The sequence below is a fragment of the Punica granatum genome, chromosome 3, assembly GCF_007655135.1.
Source record: "Punica granatum isolate Tunisia-2019 chromosome 3, ASM765513v2, whole genome shotgun sequence".
Taxonomy (NCBI): domain Eukaryota; kingdom Viridiplantae; phylum Streptophyta; class Magnoliopsida; order Myrtales; family Lythraceae; genus Punica; species Punica granatum.
In genome coordinates this window covers 4,815,456-4,832,976 of record NC_045129.1, presented here as the reverse complement: position 1 = coordinate 4,832,976, position 17,521 = coordinate 4,815,456, and the positions used below count along the sequence as shown (strand labels likewise).

General features: G+C 36.6%; 3 protein-coding genes across 4 annotated transcripts in view; 1 reads left to right on the top strand and 2 right to left on the bottom strand.

The window, feature by feature from the left end:
• Nucleotides 1-17,521, bottom strand: part of LOC116201683 (probable disease resistance protein At1g61300) — a 280,377-nt gene that overhangs the window by 78,036 nt on the left and 184,820 nt on the right. The window lies entirely within an intron of this gene.
• LOC116201709 (threonine synthase, chloroplastic-like) lies at nt 9,293-11,371 on the bottom strand. Its single transcript, XM_031533087.1, has one exon. The coding sequence runs from the start codon at nt 11,213-11,215 to the stop codon at nt 9,635-9,637; it is 1,581 nt and encodes a 526-aa protein (XP_031388947.1). The 5' UTR covers nt 11,216-11,371; the 3' UTR covers nt 9,293-9,634.
• LOC116201691 (aminopeptidase M1-like) lies at nt 11,670-17,498 on the top strand. Of its 2 annotated transcripts, none has more exons than XR_004155924.1 (19): nt 11,670-12,379; nt 12,488-12,633; nt 12,795-12,897; nt 13,000-13,186; nt 13,273-13,366; nt 13,513-13,666; nt 13,765-13,869; nt 14,053-14,169; nt 14,425-14,538; nt 14,640-14,822; nt 14,905-15,181; nt 15,432-15,553; nt 15,648-15,734; nt 16,073-16,246; nt 16,337-16,461; nt 16,539-16,606; nt 16,689-16,766; nt 16,912-16,989; nt 17,227-17,406. XR_004155924.1 is itself a non-coding variant. In XM_031533051.1 (19 exons), the coding sequence occupies exons 1-19, from the start codon at nt 12,167-12,169 to the stop codon at nt 17,407-17,409; spliced, it is 2,598 nt and encodes an 865-aa protein (XP_031388911.1). In that variant the 5' UTR covers nt 11,670-12,166; the 3' UTR covers nt 17,410-17,498. The 2 variants fall into 2 exon arrangements, 1 of the variants encoding a protein (XP_031388911.1); XM_031533051.1 differs by having other exon boundaries at nt 16,347-16,461; nt 17,227-17,498.

The window sequence follows — 17,521 nt, the reverse complement described above, 5'->3', positions numbered from 1 at the left end:
TGAAACATAAAAATTACAACTTGTGGCCTCAAAAGTATAATTTTGACAAATTAGTTTATTAGAAAAACAAAATATTGTTGCTAACTAACTTAAAATAGAAATATTCAAGCACTTGACCATGAAAATATTCAGTATGCTAATTTAATAATTTATATTATTTATTATATGCATGTATATGTATATCACTTGTATATGTAAAGTGAGTGGTCTAGGTAAAATATGTACACAATATATAAATAGATGTTTATGTTATATTTATATCAAGTGAACCACATTGGAAGAAAAAATATTACTAAGGTAATTATCCAAAAAAAAAAGAAAAATATTGTAATAATTGAGGCCAAAACTTTTCTCCATTATATTATATTTATAATTAAAAGATATTACTAAGGTAATTATCCAAAAATAGAAAGAAAAAGCTATGTAATAATTAAGACCAAAACTTTTCTCTATTTTATTATATTTATAGTTAAAAATGAAGTCGAGTTAATTATTCATTGGGAGTTAAAAAAATATGAGATAGAAATTAAAACATGTTCAAAAAATTAGAGAAAACTCAAGAGAATACTAATTCTATTAAAATCTGGTGCAAAATATTCGCTTCATTGCTAATACATAAAGAAAGTGATGCTAAAAATGTGTAAATAGAATTATAGGACATAAAATCATGCATAGAAATTTATCTTTTTCGGTTACAAGGGAGGCCCATGGGCATGACACATCAAATCAAGTATAGAAATTATACATTGATATTATAAGGATAATTAGTTTTACTAATTTTGATTAATAATTTATGTAAAAAAAACTCATGCAATGAACAGGTTAACACGAGCATATAGTAAACTAGAATTGTCACATTAAATGTGTGTTAATATTAACCTTTATTTTATTATTGAATGAAATAAAAGTAAAATATAAAATGTGCATAATATGCATATAGTATTTTAAGTATCTACACTCCATAAATCATGAAAAAAGGAATTTCTGGTCATAACAATATATTCTTTATAAATTGATCGATTAAAAAAAGTTAATATAGTCACTTATATGATTAAAATTGGGAATATCAAAAAATTCAACGAAAAAATGCATGCATTATTTACAATGAGTTATATTTAAATAATTAATTCGATGAATCATAAAAATTACAATTTATGGTCTCAAAAGTATAATTTTAACAAATTAATTTATTAGAACAACAAAACATAGTTGTTTAACTAACTTGAAATAGAAATACCTAAGCACTTGACCCTGAAAATATTCCATATGCTAATTTAATAATTTATATGATTTATTATATGCATGTATATGTCTATCAATTGTATTTGTAAAGTTGGTGGTCTAGGTAAAATATGTTGAGAATATTTAAATATATGTTTATTATATATATATAAATATATATATATATATATCAAGTGAACCACGTTGCAAGAATTTCTTTTTCTTATATGTTTAAAAAATATTACTACGGTAAGTATCCAAAAATAAAACGAAAAAACTTTGTAATAATAAATATTGTTGTTAACTAATTTAAAATAAAAATACTCAAGAACTTGACCTAAAAACATTTGATATGCTAATTGATTTAATAATTTATATGATTTATTATATGCATGTATACATATATCAATTGTATTTATAAGATGGGTGGTCTAGGTAAAATACGTGGACAATATATAAATATATGTTTGTGTTATATATATATATATATATATGGGTAAATTACACTGGTGGTCCAAAATGTTTTACAAATGTTACATGATGGTCCAAAAAGTTTTTTTCGTTATATGATGGTACAAAATGTTTCAAAGCTGTTTCATGATGGTACAAACCGTCAACTCGAGCTTGACGCCGTCAAGCCGATGCTGACGTGGCTACTACGTGTCACCTCCTTGCTGACGTGGTCGAAAAATTTTAAATTTTAAAAATAATTTTAAATTTTAAAAACTTTTAAAAATAATTTTAAATTTTAAAAAATTTTAAAAATAATTTTAAACTTTTAATTTAAAATTTAAAATAATTTTGATATTAAATATTAATTTTTTTAAAAAAATTTTTAAAAAAAAAAAAATATTTTAAAAAATTTAAGAAAATTTTAAAAATAATTTAATTTTTTTAAAAATAATTTTTAAAATTTACATTTTTTCAAAATAATTATTAAAATTTTGAAAATTATTATTTTTTATTTTTTTCTAAATTTTTTCTCTTTTATTTATTTATTTATTTATTTTTTTAAAAAAAAATTAAAATTTTTTATATTTCAAAAAAATAATTTTCAAAATTTTTTAATTTTTTTTTGAAAATTTTTACTCTTTTTTTGTATTTTTTAAATTATTTTTTTGTATTTTTTTGGATTTTTAAAATTTTATTTTCTCTTAAATGACGTGGCGCACTATGATTGGTTCCACGTAACAGAAGTGACACATAGGACGCGCCACGTCAGCAAAATGTTTACGGCGTCAGAGCCAATTGACGGTTTGTACCATTATGAAACAACTTTGAAACATTTTGTATCATTATGTAACGAAAAAAACTTTTTGGACCATCATGTAATATTTGTAAAATATTTTGGACCACCAGTGCAATTTACCCATATATATATATATATATATATATATATATATATATATATCTACTGAACCACTTTAGAAGAATTTCTTTTTTATATGTTTAAAAAATATTACTACTATAAGTATCCAAAAATAAAAGGAAAAAACTTTGTAGTAATAAAGACCAAAACTTTTCTCTATTTTATTATATTCATATTATAAAATAAGCCAAGTTAATTATATATTGGAAGGTTGAAAAAGCTGAGATAGAAATCAAAGCATCTCCAAAGAATTAGAAAATAATTCAAAAGAATACCAATCCTATTAAAATCTTATGCAAAACATCTGCTTAAGTTTTAAAAATAAGCAACGAAGCACTTATACTAACATAATTAACGTGTTGCATTTGATTATGTTGTTAAAAGCATTACAATATATGTATATATGTATTTTTATTTGAAAAATATTTGTATTAAATCGTATATGCCTCTTCATTGCTATAACATATAAAGAAAATGATGCTAAAAATGTGTACACAGAATTATGAGATATAAATAAACCACTGAATTTTCTTCTTTTTTTTTTTCGATTACAAGGGAACCCATGAGCGTAGTACATAAAATCAAGGATAAAATTATATATTAATAATATATGTATAATTAGTCTTACTATTTTGATTTATAACTTATGTAAACATCCCGTGCAACACACATGTAAAAACTTGTAATCGCATAAATTGATATTATTTTTACTTTTTCTTTTAATAATTTTAGAACTATTAACAAATTCTTACAAACGTTGAAAAAGAGGACGTATAACAGTGGAACTTCCTCTCGCCCAGTAATCAAGAGTTTTGAAGTTCAATTCTCAAGACTACATGTATCTTTTTATTAGTTATCATGATTTTCATTTCATTATATCAGATTTATGACTTTTCTTAATAAGCCAAAAAAAGTCATACAAACTTTAGTGTGAACTAATTGTGTTGTTCACACATTCCGCAGACAATCATTTGAAATGATTTTGCGAGTATTTTATGATTATTTTGAACTATTAAATTTATTCATGTCACGTAATAAAATATGAAATTTTGAAAATTTCCTAAATTTCTAAATACAGAATTTGCGAAGCCTTTCATATCGTCTTTCCTTGCAAAAATATGAACATATAAAAGCCAACTGACTATTATGATTTTTCACTACTCTCCATGATTAATTTGATCTGAAGATATTCTCAAACATTAGCAAATGATAATTAACGGAAATTTCTGGAAAATTGTCATAAAAATGATAATGATTGTTTTCTCTGTGCTACAATATTTATATATATATATATATGTACATATATTCTTTCAATATTCAAACAGATAATCTAAAAAGAGTACAAGATGCTACAGTTATTGGATTCTCAATGATTTAGGGAACTGGAGATGGAACTGGAGATTGGTGCAGGGATTAGAGATGATGTATAGAGAGAGAGAGAGAGAGAGAGAGAGAGAGAGAGAGAGAGAGAGAGAGAGAGAGAGAGAGAGAGATACCAAATCTTGTCAATCAATTATATTTATTTGAAAAATTAAAATTTCAAATAATTACCAATAACTTAAAAAATATTTATGAATAACCACATCTTATCAATAATATTTAATTGAAAATATAAAAATGTCACTAGATATTCTCTAGACTACAAAACATTATCAATAATAATTTTTATAAAATTCAAAGTTTAATTAATTATGCAAGACAAAAAAAAATGAAAATGCTCTGTAGCCATCTAGACATTTTGAAGCCATTAACTTAGGCCCGAGCCTCAGCTCCCTTTAATATAATACTAATCGTGGAGCTCGTGCATTGCACAATGCATAAGGTGATCTTTTTTCTATCAATTTTATTATGTATTCTATATATAATACATATATATATACATATATATCAAACTATTATAAATTGTAGTTTACAATGAACAAAAATACATTATATTAGCTATATATGACTAATGGTAACCAAATTAACTATATTAAAGACTACCAAGATTCAACCATATATTATCAAAAGAAATATATGTTAATATATTTACTTTAAAATAAATTATAAATTGTGGTTTACGATGAACAAAAATACATTATATTAGGTAAATATGACTAATGGTAACCGAATTAACTATATTAAAGACTACCAAGATTCAACCATATAATATCAAAAGAATTATATGTTAATATATTTATTTTAAATATTAATATATTGATGTAATTAGATATTAATTTTTATCTCAAATAAAAAAATTAGGATTATTGATAATATCTCCTCAAGAAGTTTCAAAAATATTTATTAAATAAATCTTATTGAAAATATTCATTAAAATCTAAATATTCAAAAGTTCGTGATTTATTATTATGATATAACTAACAACATCTCATGAAAAAATTTGAAAAATACTTTTTTACCATAAAATATTTAGAAAAGAAATATCATAAAATATCTTCAAATATTAAAAAGACATCTTTTTAATTAAAAATCAATATAAAAATCAAAATAAATATTTAGAAAATTCAAAAGTTCAAAAAAAAAGGAAGGAAGAACCCTAAAAATTTGAAAAAATACCACTAAGTAATCTACACATTCTAAGGCCATCACACCGGGCTGTATAAGTTCTGCTCTCATATGTGTTTATATATATATATATATATATTATTAGAAAATTGATATATTCATCACTTCATAAAAAGTATTGTCGAGTTTATAATTAATATCGTTGACATTCCATATGATATGTGTGATACCATTGCTTCCTGAAATGACTAATCTGAAGCATCTCGCGCTGCTTGTTTACTCGTTTAACAGTGACCCAAGACTCTATGGTTTAACTTTCTTGATGAAAATAGCTCCTGCTTTAGAGTTCTTAAAGTTGGAGGGAAACACCCTTATATATCAGATCATTGCACTCAAGCTGGAAGTTTTTTTTAAATATATTTTCATATTCAAAGGATCGTTAAGTTTAAATTTGGTTTGTTGCATGTATTTTTTTTCTTTGTCATAAATCGTATCGTGGAAGTCGGTAAAGCTGAAGACGAAACGATTTTACAAGTTTTCTCGCCCATCCCTTCAAGTTATGACATTGAGAGGTTTTACAAAGAACATCATGCTTGCGTTGTACTCGCTCAGTATAGCTAATTCACCTGAGAAGCTTATAATCGATCTACGTGCTGCATAGTCGGAGAAATAATATGCTTTAGATGATCTTGAAAAGGAATTAGAAGAGAAAGCAATTAAATAGTGCACTGGAGCTTCATAAAGGGATGTATCCCGAAATTCAGTTGATTATAAGTTGGATTTAATTAGCAGTGGCTTTTTGTGGGAGAATACATAGCAATTTAGCTATAAAATATTGATTTCATTTTTCAGTTACAAAGAAGGCTTAAGGCTTGATACAACGAGAAAGAAATTCTAAATAATTATTAAAGGGGCACTGATAGTTCTATCAAATATCAAAATGTTGGTTTACTTTGCAACTAGGTGTTATTAATTTTGATTATCTGTACTGTTATTTATAATATAATAATTTGCTTGTCATATATTGTTATTTACTATATTTTTATTGCCCATTCACAACTTACATACCAGGGAGAGATCAATGGTCATATGTTTGCCCTTACTAACGGTGGTTGTGATTTCATAAATAAATTCATGCTATAATATCTCATAGTGAAATGCAATTAACAAGCAGAACATTCTTATCTTTCTTATTTCAATCATGTACCTCAGTATAGATAAATATTTCAAACGTTACAATTAGATTCGTGGTGCCTCCTCAAGCACCTCGATTTTCAACCCATATTCCTTTTCACTCTTCAATTCAACAAGCTTTTTGTGGAGCTTCTTACAATGCCTTGAATCGAGAGTCTCGTCTGGAGCTATGGGCAGCCCACTATCAGCTAGGTACGATATGGCTATGTCAGCATCTTCAATCTTTTCGACTTGAATGTGACCCCACTGCACGAGTTTTTGCCTTTGGTTGGCAATTTCATCTTCAAGTTCAGCCATGCGGCGGATGACATTCTTCTTCTCGCGCTCTAGTGAGTCTAGCAGGTCCTTTTTGTGTGCGGCTTCAGCTTGGCTAATTTGATCTGGGAGGCAATCTGCTTTTGCGTTTTGCCGACGGAGCTCGACATGCAAGCTCTCAAGATGACGTAGTGCCGAAACCTTGTCAGAAGGCATTTCCCCTTTTTGAGATGTTTGCTCGAGAAGAGTTGTGGATCACAGATTAAAGAAATTGTTTTATTTATAACAAATTTGAACACCAATTGCATGAGCAAAAGGGATCAACATGCCCACAGCGAGATTAACATGTCCACAGGAATAGAAACTCTATGACAAAAACATGTCCACAGGAATAAAAACTTTATGACAAAAGTATATCATTTATTCAGTTTTGAAAGTATGGATTGGAAAATGAGTTATTTTTTTCTTTTCTATTTTACTTTTAATTTATTTGATGTGTAACAGAATTAGCAACTAGTATGTCCTGTTCCTATCGATCCCCATCGTATATGCCAAAAGGTACATTTGAATGATCGACTCATTCTGGACAGCTCCAGTTCACGTGATCATATCAGTTTCGAGTTTTCGAGTCCAAAACGAATTTACTGCTCGTGCTAGGATTTGCAACAAAAGCAGAACATGTTGAAAATTCATGCATCATAGACCAACCTTTATAATATGTATAGATTCTCTGAACCACAAACTATCCGTAATTTCGATCTTACTAATATTTCAATCAAAAGTACAGCTAATTATGAGAATTAAACCTGAAGTTAGTGATAACTCTTTAGGATTAGAGTTATTCCATACCGCATTGTGCTCAAATTCGTTGCCATGTCCTCGATGTGTTGATATCTTTGATGATTATAGGTTTAGATAAGAGTCATAGGAAGTTTTTAATCTTAAGTCCGAGTTTTGATAGTTTTTGGTACTCATGGTGATGTATTTTCATGTTTGATGGGGGCATTAGAAGGATAGCAACTCCTGCCAAAGTTGCAACGTTTTCTGGAAGTTGCAACGTTTTCTGGAAGTCGCAACTCTAGCTTTGGGCAGGAGAAGACTCAGGCTGCATCTCTTGGAGGAAGTTGCAACTTCCTCTGTCTGTCGGTTTTCCTCTCAAGAACCGACGTCGAGCCAACTTTTCAAGTGTGGGACCCCTCTCAAGCACAAGTGGATACACCTTATCCATGCTGGAGCTTCATTTACGAGGAAGAAACAAAGAAAGAAGATTGTAATTGATGCAAGAGCGACTTGGAACAAGGAAAATAAGACAAGCTTGAAGAGGCTGCAGGAGTCCGTAAAAGAAAGGGGAGGACGTAAGGAGGAGGAGGTGGTCTCTATCTCTCATTTTCTCTCTACTTTGGTGTTCATAAGTGAAGAAGAGAGTAGACAGAGCTGAAAATCAGAGCAAAGAAAAACAGGACAGACAAGAAGAAAAGGAGGAGGAGGTGCATCCAAGTTTGACAAGAAGAAGAAGAACTTGAACTCAAGTCGAGACATCGACTTCTAGAGTTTTTTTTCTCTTCATCTATACACTCTACTTTTCTCTTGTGTAATGATGTCTTTTGATGAAATGATGAAATCCATAGCCATGAGCTAAACTCTTGTTCTAGGGCATCGATGGAGCTCGATGTGGACTAACTTCAGGATACTCTCTTGATTGGTTTGTTGAATGAATATATGTGCTTATTTCATCCCGTACTTAACGCTCATGATTGTGTGGCCATCAATCTCATTGTTTTAGTAAACTCGAAGGAGTAAGCTAGGGTTTGGATTGGGGATGGAATAGCCTTTGTTCGATCTTTGTCTAGTTGTTAGTCGGGTTGTTTCGCAAGTATCGATAGAAATATACGTGCTTGCCTTAGGCATCCGTTATCGGGATTGAAACTAAATGAATCTATTTAGATCTTGGTTCTCATAGGAATATAGAGACATTGTTTAGATAGATATATCTCCTAGGCAATTCGAAAGATACCTAAGAGTGAATTTTGAATCTCGGGATAGTGCATTCGGTCATTCAAGAACGCGAGAGAGAGCGTGAGTGAGGTTAAAGAAAGCATCGAGGGAAGTTGAGACCCTAGATTTCCTAATCCTTGATTTACGATATTTAATCTAGATAGCAACTTAGTTAGTGTCCTGTTTTTAATGTGCATCTCACATAATCGATTGGCTTGGCTAATATTGGGGTGTGATAATTTTAGTGATTAGCAAATATATTAAATTAACTCCTTGTGGAAACAGTACTCAACTCATCTCTTTATTACTTGCACGACTCGTATACTTGCGGGAGACAACAGTTAGACGTCTAATATCTAATCTTAACGGAGCCAGTAGCGATGATAGCTGCACCCTCAGAAGAAACTGCGGTAAATTCCGAGTCTTTAGATTGGTCTGGCTCTGTTTTATGTAGGCCTGAGTTAAATATGTGTATCAATGTATCAAGTATTGATTTTTGCTAGTTCATGTTCGATATTTGATACATGTGCAATCACTGCAAGGACTGGATATTACTCGGTTCCGGATGATATTCTCATCCTCATAAATACAGTCTAGAGTCTCGCTAAATACCTGCAGACATCGAACTTGGACTTTGATGCCTTGTAGAGTATATCAATCGGGTGGACAAGGTGATCGTGGCTTCCAGCCCTCTGGCCTTGGATTGCTTCAGACTCCGGTTTTACTTGTATTTACGACATTAAGACAAGAGAGTGCCATGAAAACAATCAAAAGATGATACATCATCACTCGACAAGATAATGCCTAACCAAGATCAATTCTAAAATGGTCTAATGAAATGGACCCTTATTTAGGATGGGAGGCTTTTCTTAACAAGCGCCCAAACAGACAACCAATAGCTCGACCCAAAATCCGGTTTCACATCCCACTGGCAGTATGACCACGCAGCGGACAAAGGTACAAACGTTCTAAAAGCCGAAACTACAAAACAGCAACCTTAAAACGATCCGTGTCTAAACCAACGATGCAGCAAAATCGACATATGAGGAGACAAAATTGCTGCTAAATAGATTGCTAATAATTAGCATCTACTATTCAGGAGGATTTACTCAAGTACTTCTTCAGGACATCCATCACCGACCCGAAATCAGCTTTCACTTGCACGGGCGGATTTGCAAACCTGCAAGCCATGTCCTTGATATCCCTCGAATGATAATCGGTCTTTGACTGCGTGAACTTCAGCCCATGAGCCGTGCTGACCACCACTGTCCGATCCGTGGGGCCAATGATCCCACTATTCCTAAGCTTAATGAGGGCGGTCAGAGCCACCCCGGTGTGCGGACAGATAAACATTCCGGTCGAATCAGCTTGTGCCATCGCATCCATCAGCTCCTCTTCAGTCGCCTCCTCAACTATCCCATTAGAGTTCCTTAGAGCATACACTGCCCGATCAATCGACACAGGGTCACCAATCTGAATGGCCGATGCAAAGGTGGTGTTCGCCTTCACGGGTTTAAAGTCATTCCAACCTGACTTGTAATACAAATACAGAGGGTTCGCATTCGCAGCCTGCGCACAGACTAGCCTTGGAATCCTATCGACAAGGCCCAGCTCCTTGCACATATGGAACCCTTTGTAGAAGGCATAAATATTGCCGAGATTGCCGCCGGGGACGATGACCCAGTCAGGCACTTCCCAATCGAACTGCTGCAAGATCTCTATCGCAGCAGTTTTCTGGCCCTCGAGCCTCAGGCTGTTCAAGGAGTTGGCCAAATAAATCGGGAGCTCAGCAGTGACTTCCCTGATCAGCTGCATACAACCATCAAAATCAGTATCAATGCTCAGAACAAATGCCCCATTTGCTATAGGCTGGACTAACTGTGCGATCGAGATTCGATTCGCGGGGAGGAAGACGATGGAAGGGATCCCAGCAGCAGCACCGTATGCAGAGAGGGCAGCTGAGGTGTCACCAGTCGAGGCACAGCCAACCCCGACGACGGGCTTGCCCAATCGCCGGAGACGATTCACCTGAGAGACGAGAACCGTCATACCGAGATCCTTGAAGCTCCCGGTGTGGGAGATTCCACAGTGCTTAACCCACAGATCGCTCATGCCCAGGAACTGTTTGCCGTAACGCTCAGCCCAGAATAGGTTGGAGTTGCCCTCAAAGGCAGAGACAATGTCATCGGGGTGGATCTCGGGAAGCACCCACTCCTTCTTGGACCACACCCCGGAGCCATACGGCCAGGTGGTGCGGCCAACCCGGGAGTCAAATAGAGCCCGCCAGTGCGCCCCGTCGAAGCGGCGGAGGGCATCGAAGTCGTGGGCCACGTCGAGGAGGCCGCCTGACTGGGACCGGTAGACGATTTCGTCGAGGGAGTAGGACTCGGTGCAGGAGGGGTCCGCGTTGAAAGGGACGTACTTGGCGGAGAAGCCGTGGTCGGGGGAGGCGGAGCTGGTGTGGAGGAGGTGTGCCTCCTGGCGGATGTTCTGGTCGGCGGGGCGGCGATGCTTGGTTGGCGGAGGTGGAGGGGAAGCTGCAGGAGAATCGTTGCCGGCGGCAGATCTGATAAGGTTGAGATTGAGGTGGTGGGAACGCCTCCGGGGCTTGCTAGGGGTGAGGTGGAATGGGGATGATTGGAAGAGGGAGGAGGAGGCGGCGGCTGCGGCGGACATTGTAGATGTATGCAGAGCGAGGGAAGAAGAGAGAGAAAGAGAGATCACTCACGGGGAAGAAAGGTTAGAGAGAGATTATTATATGTAATCAATCATGGTGATTGGTGGACGTGGGGATGCGGGCACGGCGGCGGCCCAATGCTGGACCGGACCCCTTGATCAAGCTAGGTTTTGTTTAAGCAAGGAAGATCCTGGTTATGGCTCGGCGCACGACAAATCGAACGGTCGATCCTTATACATTCGATGACCTGATCAGATAATAAATCATGCAATACAAATCTATTCAGATTCGACTTTAGGAATAACGTGTGTGACGTACGATGTTCGACCACCAAAACGAGTGTGGCTGCTCTCATCACAGGTGGTCGCCTCAATATGTATCGGTTCTTGCTATAACTAACTCTGTTAGGACTCGAACAGATACGCTAAATTTTTACTGAGGAATGTTAGATGTAGTCCAATCTTCATTCATATCGAGTTACTTAACAGGATACTGTCAGTAAGTTCTTGCCCAACAAGATCGATAGTCATCTCAGAATATTTTGCGGGACCATTAGACGGAGCAGAAGAAGATAATATTTGCGTCTAATCGTGGTCGGGGCCCCTATATAGTTCTGCGCGAGCTTGTAATTCGATAGTTAGCTGCACCGGAAGGCAGAGTAGCCCGACAACGGAGACGGTCAGTCCCTTTACAACTTCGGCAAGCCAAATTGACAGTGTCATCTAGGGGGAGAAACATTTTCGACACTTCAAGACAAGACATGAGCATCAGCTGTATAACTGTCAATTCCGTTCGACCAATGGAAACAGCAACAGAGCATAGACAATACCTTCGATCCAATCGGGTCGTCCTATGCTAAAATATTGGAGCACTAAGCATTCCACTCACTCGTATCAAACCTCCTCACTGATCTGCTGCTGTGAGCTCAGAGGGAAGAAAAGAGAAGCCAAATGGATCAATTCAAGGGCCTAACGAGGCTCCCGAAGTTTGCCATCCCGAGCCACTACGATCTCCACTTGAAACTCGACCTGACATCCTGCACTTTCTCCGGTACCCTGCGGATTAACCTCCACATAGTCAAGGAGACCAGGTTCCTCGTCCTCAATGCCCTCGAGCTCGACATTGGCGAAGTGTTCTTTGCCACCAACAGCTCTGCCCAGAAGGTATTTGATCAGTGTTAGATATGGTTACTGTCAGTTCTGATTGATTCCGGGTTGCTGGAGGGATCTGTCTTTCCCTTAGACTTACATCTGATGTCCTCTGATGTGCAGAGGATTCGTCCCTGTGACGTTGCCTTGGGTGAGGATGATGAGATATTGGTATTGGGTTTCGACGAAGTGCTTGGTGTTGGAGAAGGAGTGCTGGCAGTTCAGTTCTCCGGGGTCCTCAATAGTCAGTTGAAGGGTCTCTATAGATGGTAGGTAGTTCTTTCTCCTCCGTATTTCATTGGATTCACGATAATTTCTTTCGAATATGATTTGACGTACTTCACGAAGTTGGTCCGTCTCTTTAGTTGTTTTGCCAAATGTGATTGTTCTCGTTCCTGTCAATGTAATTGTTATGATGAGCTGAACACAGTTCGTACGTGGTTGGAAGACAAGAGAAGAATATGGCTACTACCCAGTTTGAAGCTGTGGAGGCAAGACGGTGCTTTCCTTGCTGGGATGAACCCGCTCTTAAGGTATGTGTGCTGATTGTTTTCATTAAATGCTTCCAGATTTTCCAGCGGAAACTCCATTTTCAAAATAGTTGATAAGATACACTTCGCATAATATCTAAACAGGCCACCTTCAGGATCACACTTGATGTGCCCCCAGAGCTGACTGCCTTGTCCAATATGCCCGTTATAGAAGAGAAGCTCGATGGGAATTTCAAGACTGTTTATTTTGAAGAATCCCCACCGATGTCGACTTATTTGGTGGCCCTGGTGGTTGGTTTATTTGAACATATCGAGGATACAACAGTTGATGGTACAAGATCTTCGATAATTTCTTGCTACTTCAATCTGGTTAGCATTTTTCCTGTCTTTTTCATTGACCGCCCGATCTTCCTACAGGAGTTAAGGTCCGTGTATATTGTCCTCCGGGTAAGAGAAATAACGGGAAGTTTGCTTTGCATCTCGCTGTGAAGGCACTTGAGCTATTTTCTGAGTATGTATTGCACATTTCGGGATTTCTCTTGCCCAATCTTCATTCTCATTCAGATGCTTTTGGGGTCTGTTTGGCACACAAAAAAAAAAAAGGAAATGGGAATATCACTTCCGATTTGACAGCAATTCTTTTCCCAAATCCGATAGGTACTTTTCCATGCCATACCCGCTGCCTAAGTTGGATATGGTTGCAGTCCCCGAGTTCTCAGGTGGGGCCATGGAAAACAATGGTTTGATCATTTATCGCGAAAACGAGCTGCTTCACGATGAGTTGCTATCCACTGCTGCCAAGAAGCAACGGGTAAGTTCTGGTCTACTTCTATTCCGACAAATACTTTATAATGAGTTGTTTCTTTGTTTTCTTTTTCCTGTTCTCGGCTTTGAACTGTTCTGCTTCAGCTCACGATTGTCGTGACACATGAAGTTGCTCATCACTGGTTCGGCAATCTTGTGACAATGGAATGGTGGACCCATTTATGGCTGAATGAAGGTTTCGCAACATGGGTAAGTTGAGCATTGCGAGTGTGTGAATACATGGAATAATACCGATCTATTTATGTTTACATTCCATTTGAAACTGATAAGATTACGTTGTAAAAGCTTAGGCTTTTAGTGCTGCTGCACCAACTTTGGATATCGAGAATGGTTTACGAAGATTATTACAGTTCCATACCTTCTGTTTCTCAGGTCAGCTATATGGCAACCGATCGGTTTTTTCCAGAATGGAAAATATGGACTCAATTTCTGCAACAGAGTACTGGTGGACTGCACATGGATGCACTTGAGAACTCTCATCCTATCGAGGTAATGACCCGATTCATACCGAGATCAAGTACTTAATATTCTCTCTTCTACTGAAACTTGGAAGATTACTCGAGACAGAGAATAAAATCTCTCTAACTGAACTTCTCAAGACGAAGCTTCATTTTTCTTCTCTGTATGGAGACGGTCAAGTGATCATGCATACGTTCACTCAAAAAAGAACTTTTTGGATAAGGCAATTAAAGCATATCAGGACCTCTGCAATATGTTACCCATGTCGTCGTGGGTGATTTTCAGATAGAAGTATCCCAAGCTCGGTCGGTCCTTGAGATATTTGACGCAATAAGCTATAAGAAGGGATCAGCAGTCATCAGAATGTTGCAGGATTATCTCGGAGACAAAGTTTTTCAGGTAATGGTGTTCATCTTAGTTTAATAACTATATTTCCACGGTTATAGTAGGACCCATTCATCCATTGATACCTCTGTTGCTTGTTATAAACTTCATCACAGAAATCATTGAGCTCGTACATAAAAAGATACGCGTGGAAGAATGCGAAAACTGAAGATCTATGGAATGTTCTTACTGAGGAAACTGGTGTTAAAGTGAATGCCATGATGAACACTTGGACAAAGCGTAAAGGTTATCCTGTCATCTCGGTGAAGTTAAAGGGTCATATCTTGGAAGTTGAACAGGTTAGATCTCGAAAGCTATCGTAACAAAGCACATTATCTGCTTCAATATTAACTGCCATAAGTTTTACCTTCTTCTCTGCAGTCACCGTTCCTCTCATCAGGATCACATGGTGAAGGACAGTGGATCATTCCGATAACCTTATGTATCGGTTCATACAGCAGAACTAAGAAGTTTCTTCTGGAAACAAAAGTTGCAGAAGTGGACTTGTGCGACTTTTTTGATTCTTCGGATGGACAAAGATGGGTTAAGGTGAATGTCGATCAGAGTGGTTTCTATCGGGTCAAGTACGAACATAAGCTTGCAGTTGAATTATGCAAGGCAGTAGAAAGCAATTCTCTGACAGCAACAGACAAGTATGGTATGTGTTTTCTGCCGGTCTTATCCTATGAGCATGTTTTTAAGTGAATCTTCGGTATAAGTCTCTCGCATAACATTTTTATGTAGTCGAGTTTTTTTTCATTTGCCAATTCCAAAACTCAGAGACCCTCCTCTCTTGATGAGTACGAGAGGCCTAAAGACAATTTCTATCTCATTTAGCCGAACTAACAGAATATCTATTACCCGAACTAACAGAAGTTCTGATAGATGCCTTCTTAATCCTTTTTTAGGGATCTTGGATGATGCATTCGCTCTTTGCGAGGGTTGTGATCTGCCATTGTCATCTCTGCTAACTTTGATGGATGTATACAAGAAAGAGCTCGATTACATTGTGCTATCAAAACTCATCGATGTGAGTTTAATGTATTTACTTTTTATATTCTTTGACTTCCATTTCTAGGTCCTAATATATACACGCTCTAAACCATGCAACACGTATGTTACAGTGCAGTGAGGATATGCCACAACGCGATCCCGAGTTCAGTGGACAACTTGAAACGATTTTGTACAAATCTCCTCCTGTTTTCTGCCAAGTAAGTTAAGACTTTCTACCTTTATGTAGAAAATCACCACTGCAAATCTTTCCAGTCATTTTACTTCAAAAAGTCTCGATCGTGTTCCTTACTGTCTGGTAAACAAGGTGAAACATAGCCTTATTTGGTAGCAGAAAACCAGGAAAGCTTTTTCCAATTTATATAAAATTCAAGTATCTTCGATTATGTGCTGCACAGTCTTGATTCTGTTTTTCGTCGATAAAAATAGGTAAACTCGTGTTTTGAAGTCGGGAGATTGAAAAATAGTGAGGAAGCTCATCACGTCCTTATTAAAGTAGCAGATACTCCAATTTGATAGGCTTTTTTCCTGCAGAAAGTTAGGCTGGGAAGCCAAACCTGGGGAGTCTCATTTAGATGTACTGTCGAGGGGAGAAGTCTTGATGGCCATGGCTAATTTCGGGGATGAGACAATTCACAAGGAAGCGTTAAGGCGCTTTAAGTCATTACTTAACGATAAGGACACCCCGCTCCGCTCTGCTGACACGAAAAGGGTAAAGAAAACGCAGCAGTTCGAATTGACTCCTCCTTTTTACATTCAATTAATATCTTTGAATACGATTGCTTTCTATCTACATTTTAAGTTCTTTACAGGCTGCTTATATTTCTATAATGAGGAACACCACCGCCTCAAACCGAGATCACTTCGAGTCCCTTCTGAGAATATACAGGGAAGCTGATACCGTGCAGGAAAGGGAAAGGATTCTGCGTAAGCTCGAACAATATTATAAGCCTTTCTCTTTTTGCCGATCGAAACAGGATTTAATCAACGTCCGTTCAACACAGGTTTCCTGGCATTTTCTCCTGATCCAGATATTGTTTTAGAGGTTCTGAACTTTCTAGTATCTGACCAGGTAAGGCACAGTGAACCAACGCATAATCGCTTATGAGCTGAAAGTCTATGCTCATCAAACGTCTTTTGATTGCCTGCTTCAGGTTCGTAATCAAGATATCGTTTACGGGCTAGCTCAGATAAGCTTAGAAGGACGCGAAACAGCGTGGAAGTGGTTTAAGGTATGCTATCTTTTTACGGTAGGGCTCGAAAGTTTAAAATTGCTCTGCGGAGATGGTACTTTCCTAGAGTAATCTGCCCGAACTTAATATGAAAATGTTACTTCTGCAAAACGAAGAATATGAATGCTGTGGGTCTTAAATGCAGGAGAACTGGGACTTCATTCTGAAGAAATACGGGACTGGTGTTCTCCTCCCGAACTTCATAGTCGGAATCGTTAGCCCGGTCAGTGAAGAACCAACCTAAAATATTACACCCAATCCTTCTTATGTCGCTGGAATTGACGTTATTTTAAAGAAACCATAGTCATCTCATTTTAGGATCATACGTTTTTCTCGTGCGTAATATAGCCTCGTGCTGTTTGAATACTGCAATATGTAGGAATCGCTTATGCAATGTTCTTCCTGAAGTATGTCCGGAAAATGATGTTCTAATACCTCTGAACCCCATGTCATATGTCAGTTTTCTAGCGACGAGAAGGCTGATGAGGTTAAGGAGTTCTTCGCTGGCCGAATGAGTCCTGCATTTTCCATGAACTTGGAGCAAAGCATCGAGCAAGTTCGAGTCAAAGCAAGGTGGGTCCGAAGCATCAAGCGAGAGAAGTCTCTCGAAGACCTAATCAAACAGCTAGCATGCAAGGGATGAATTGTTGTGTTCAATATGTGCTAATTGTCCATGGTCGTTGGTCTTTGCTTTTTCACAATCTGTGCTATTGTCCATGCTCGTTAGTCTTTGCTTTTTCATGAGTCACACGGGA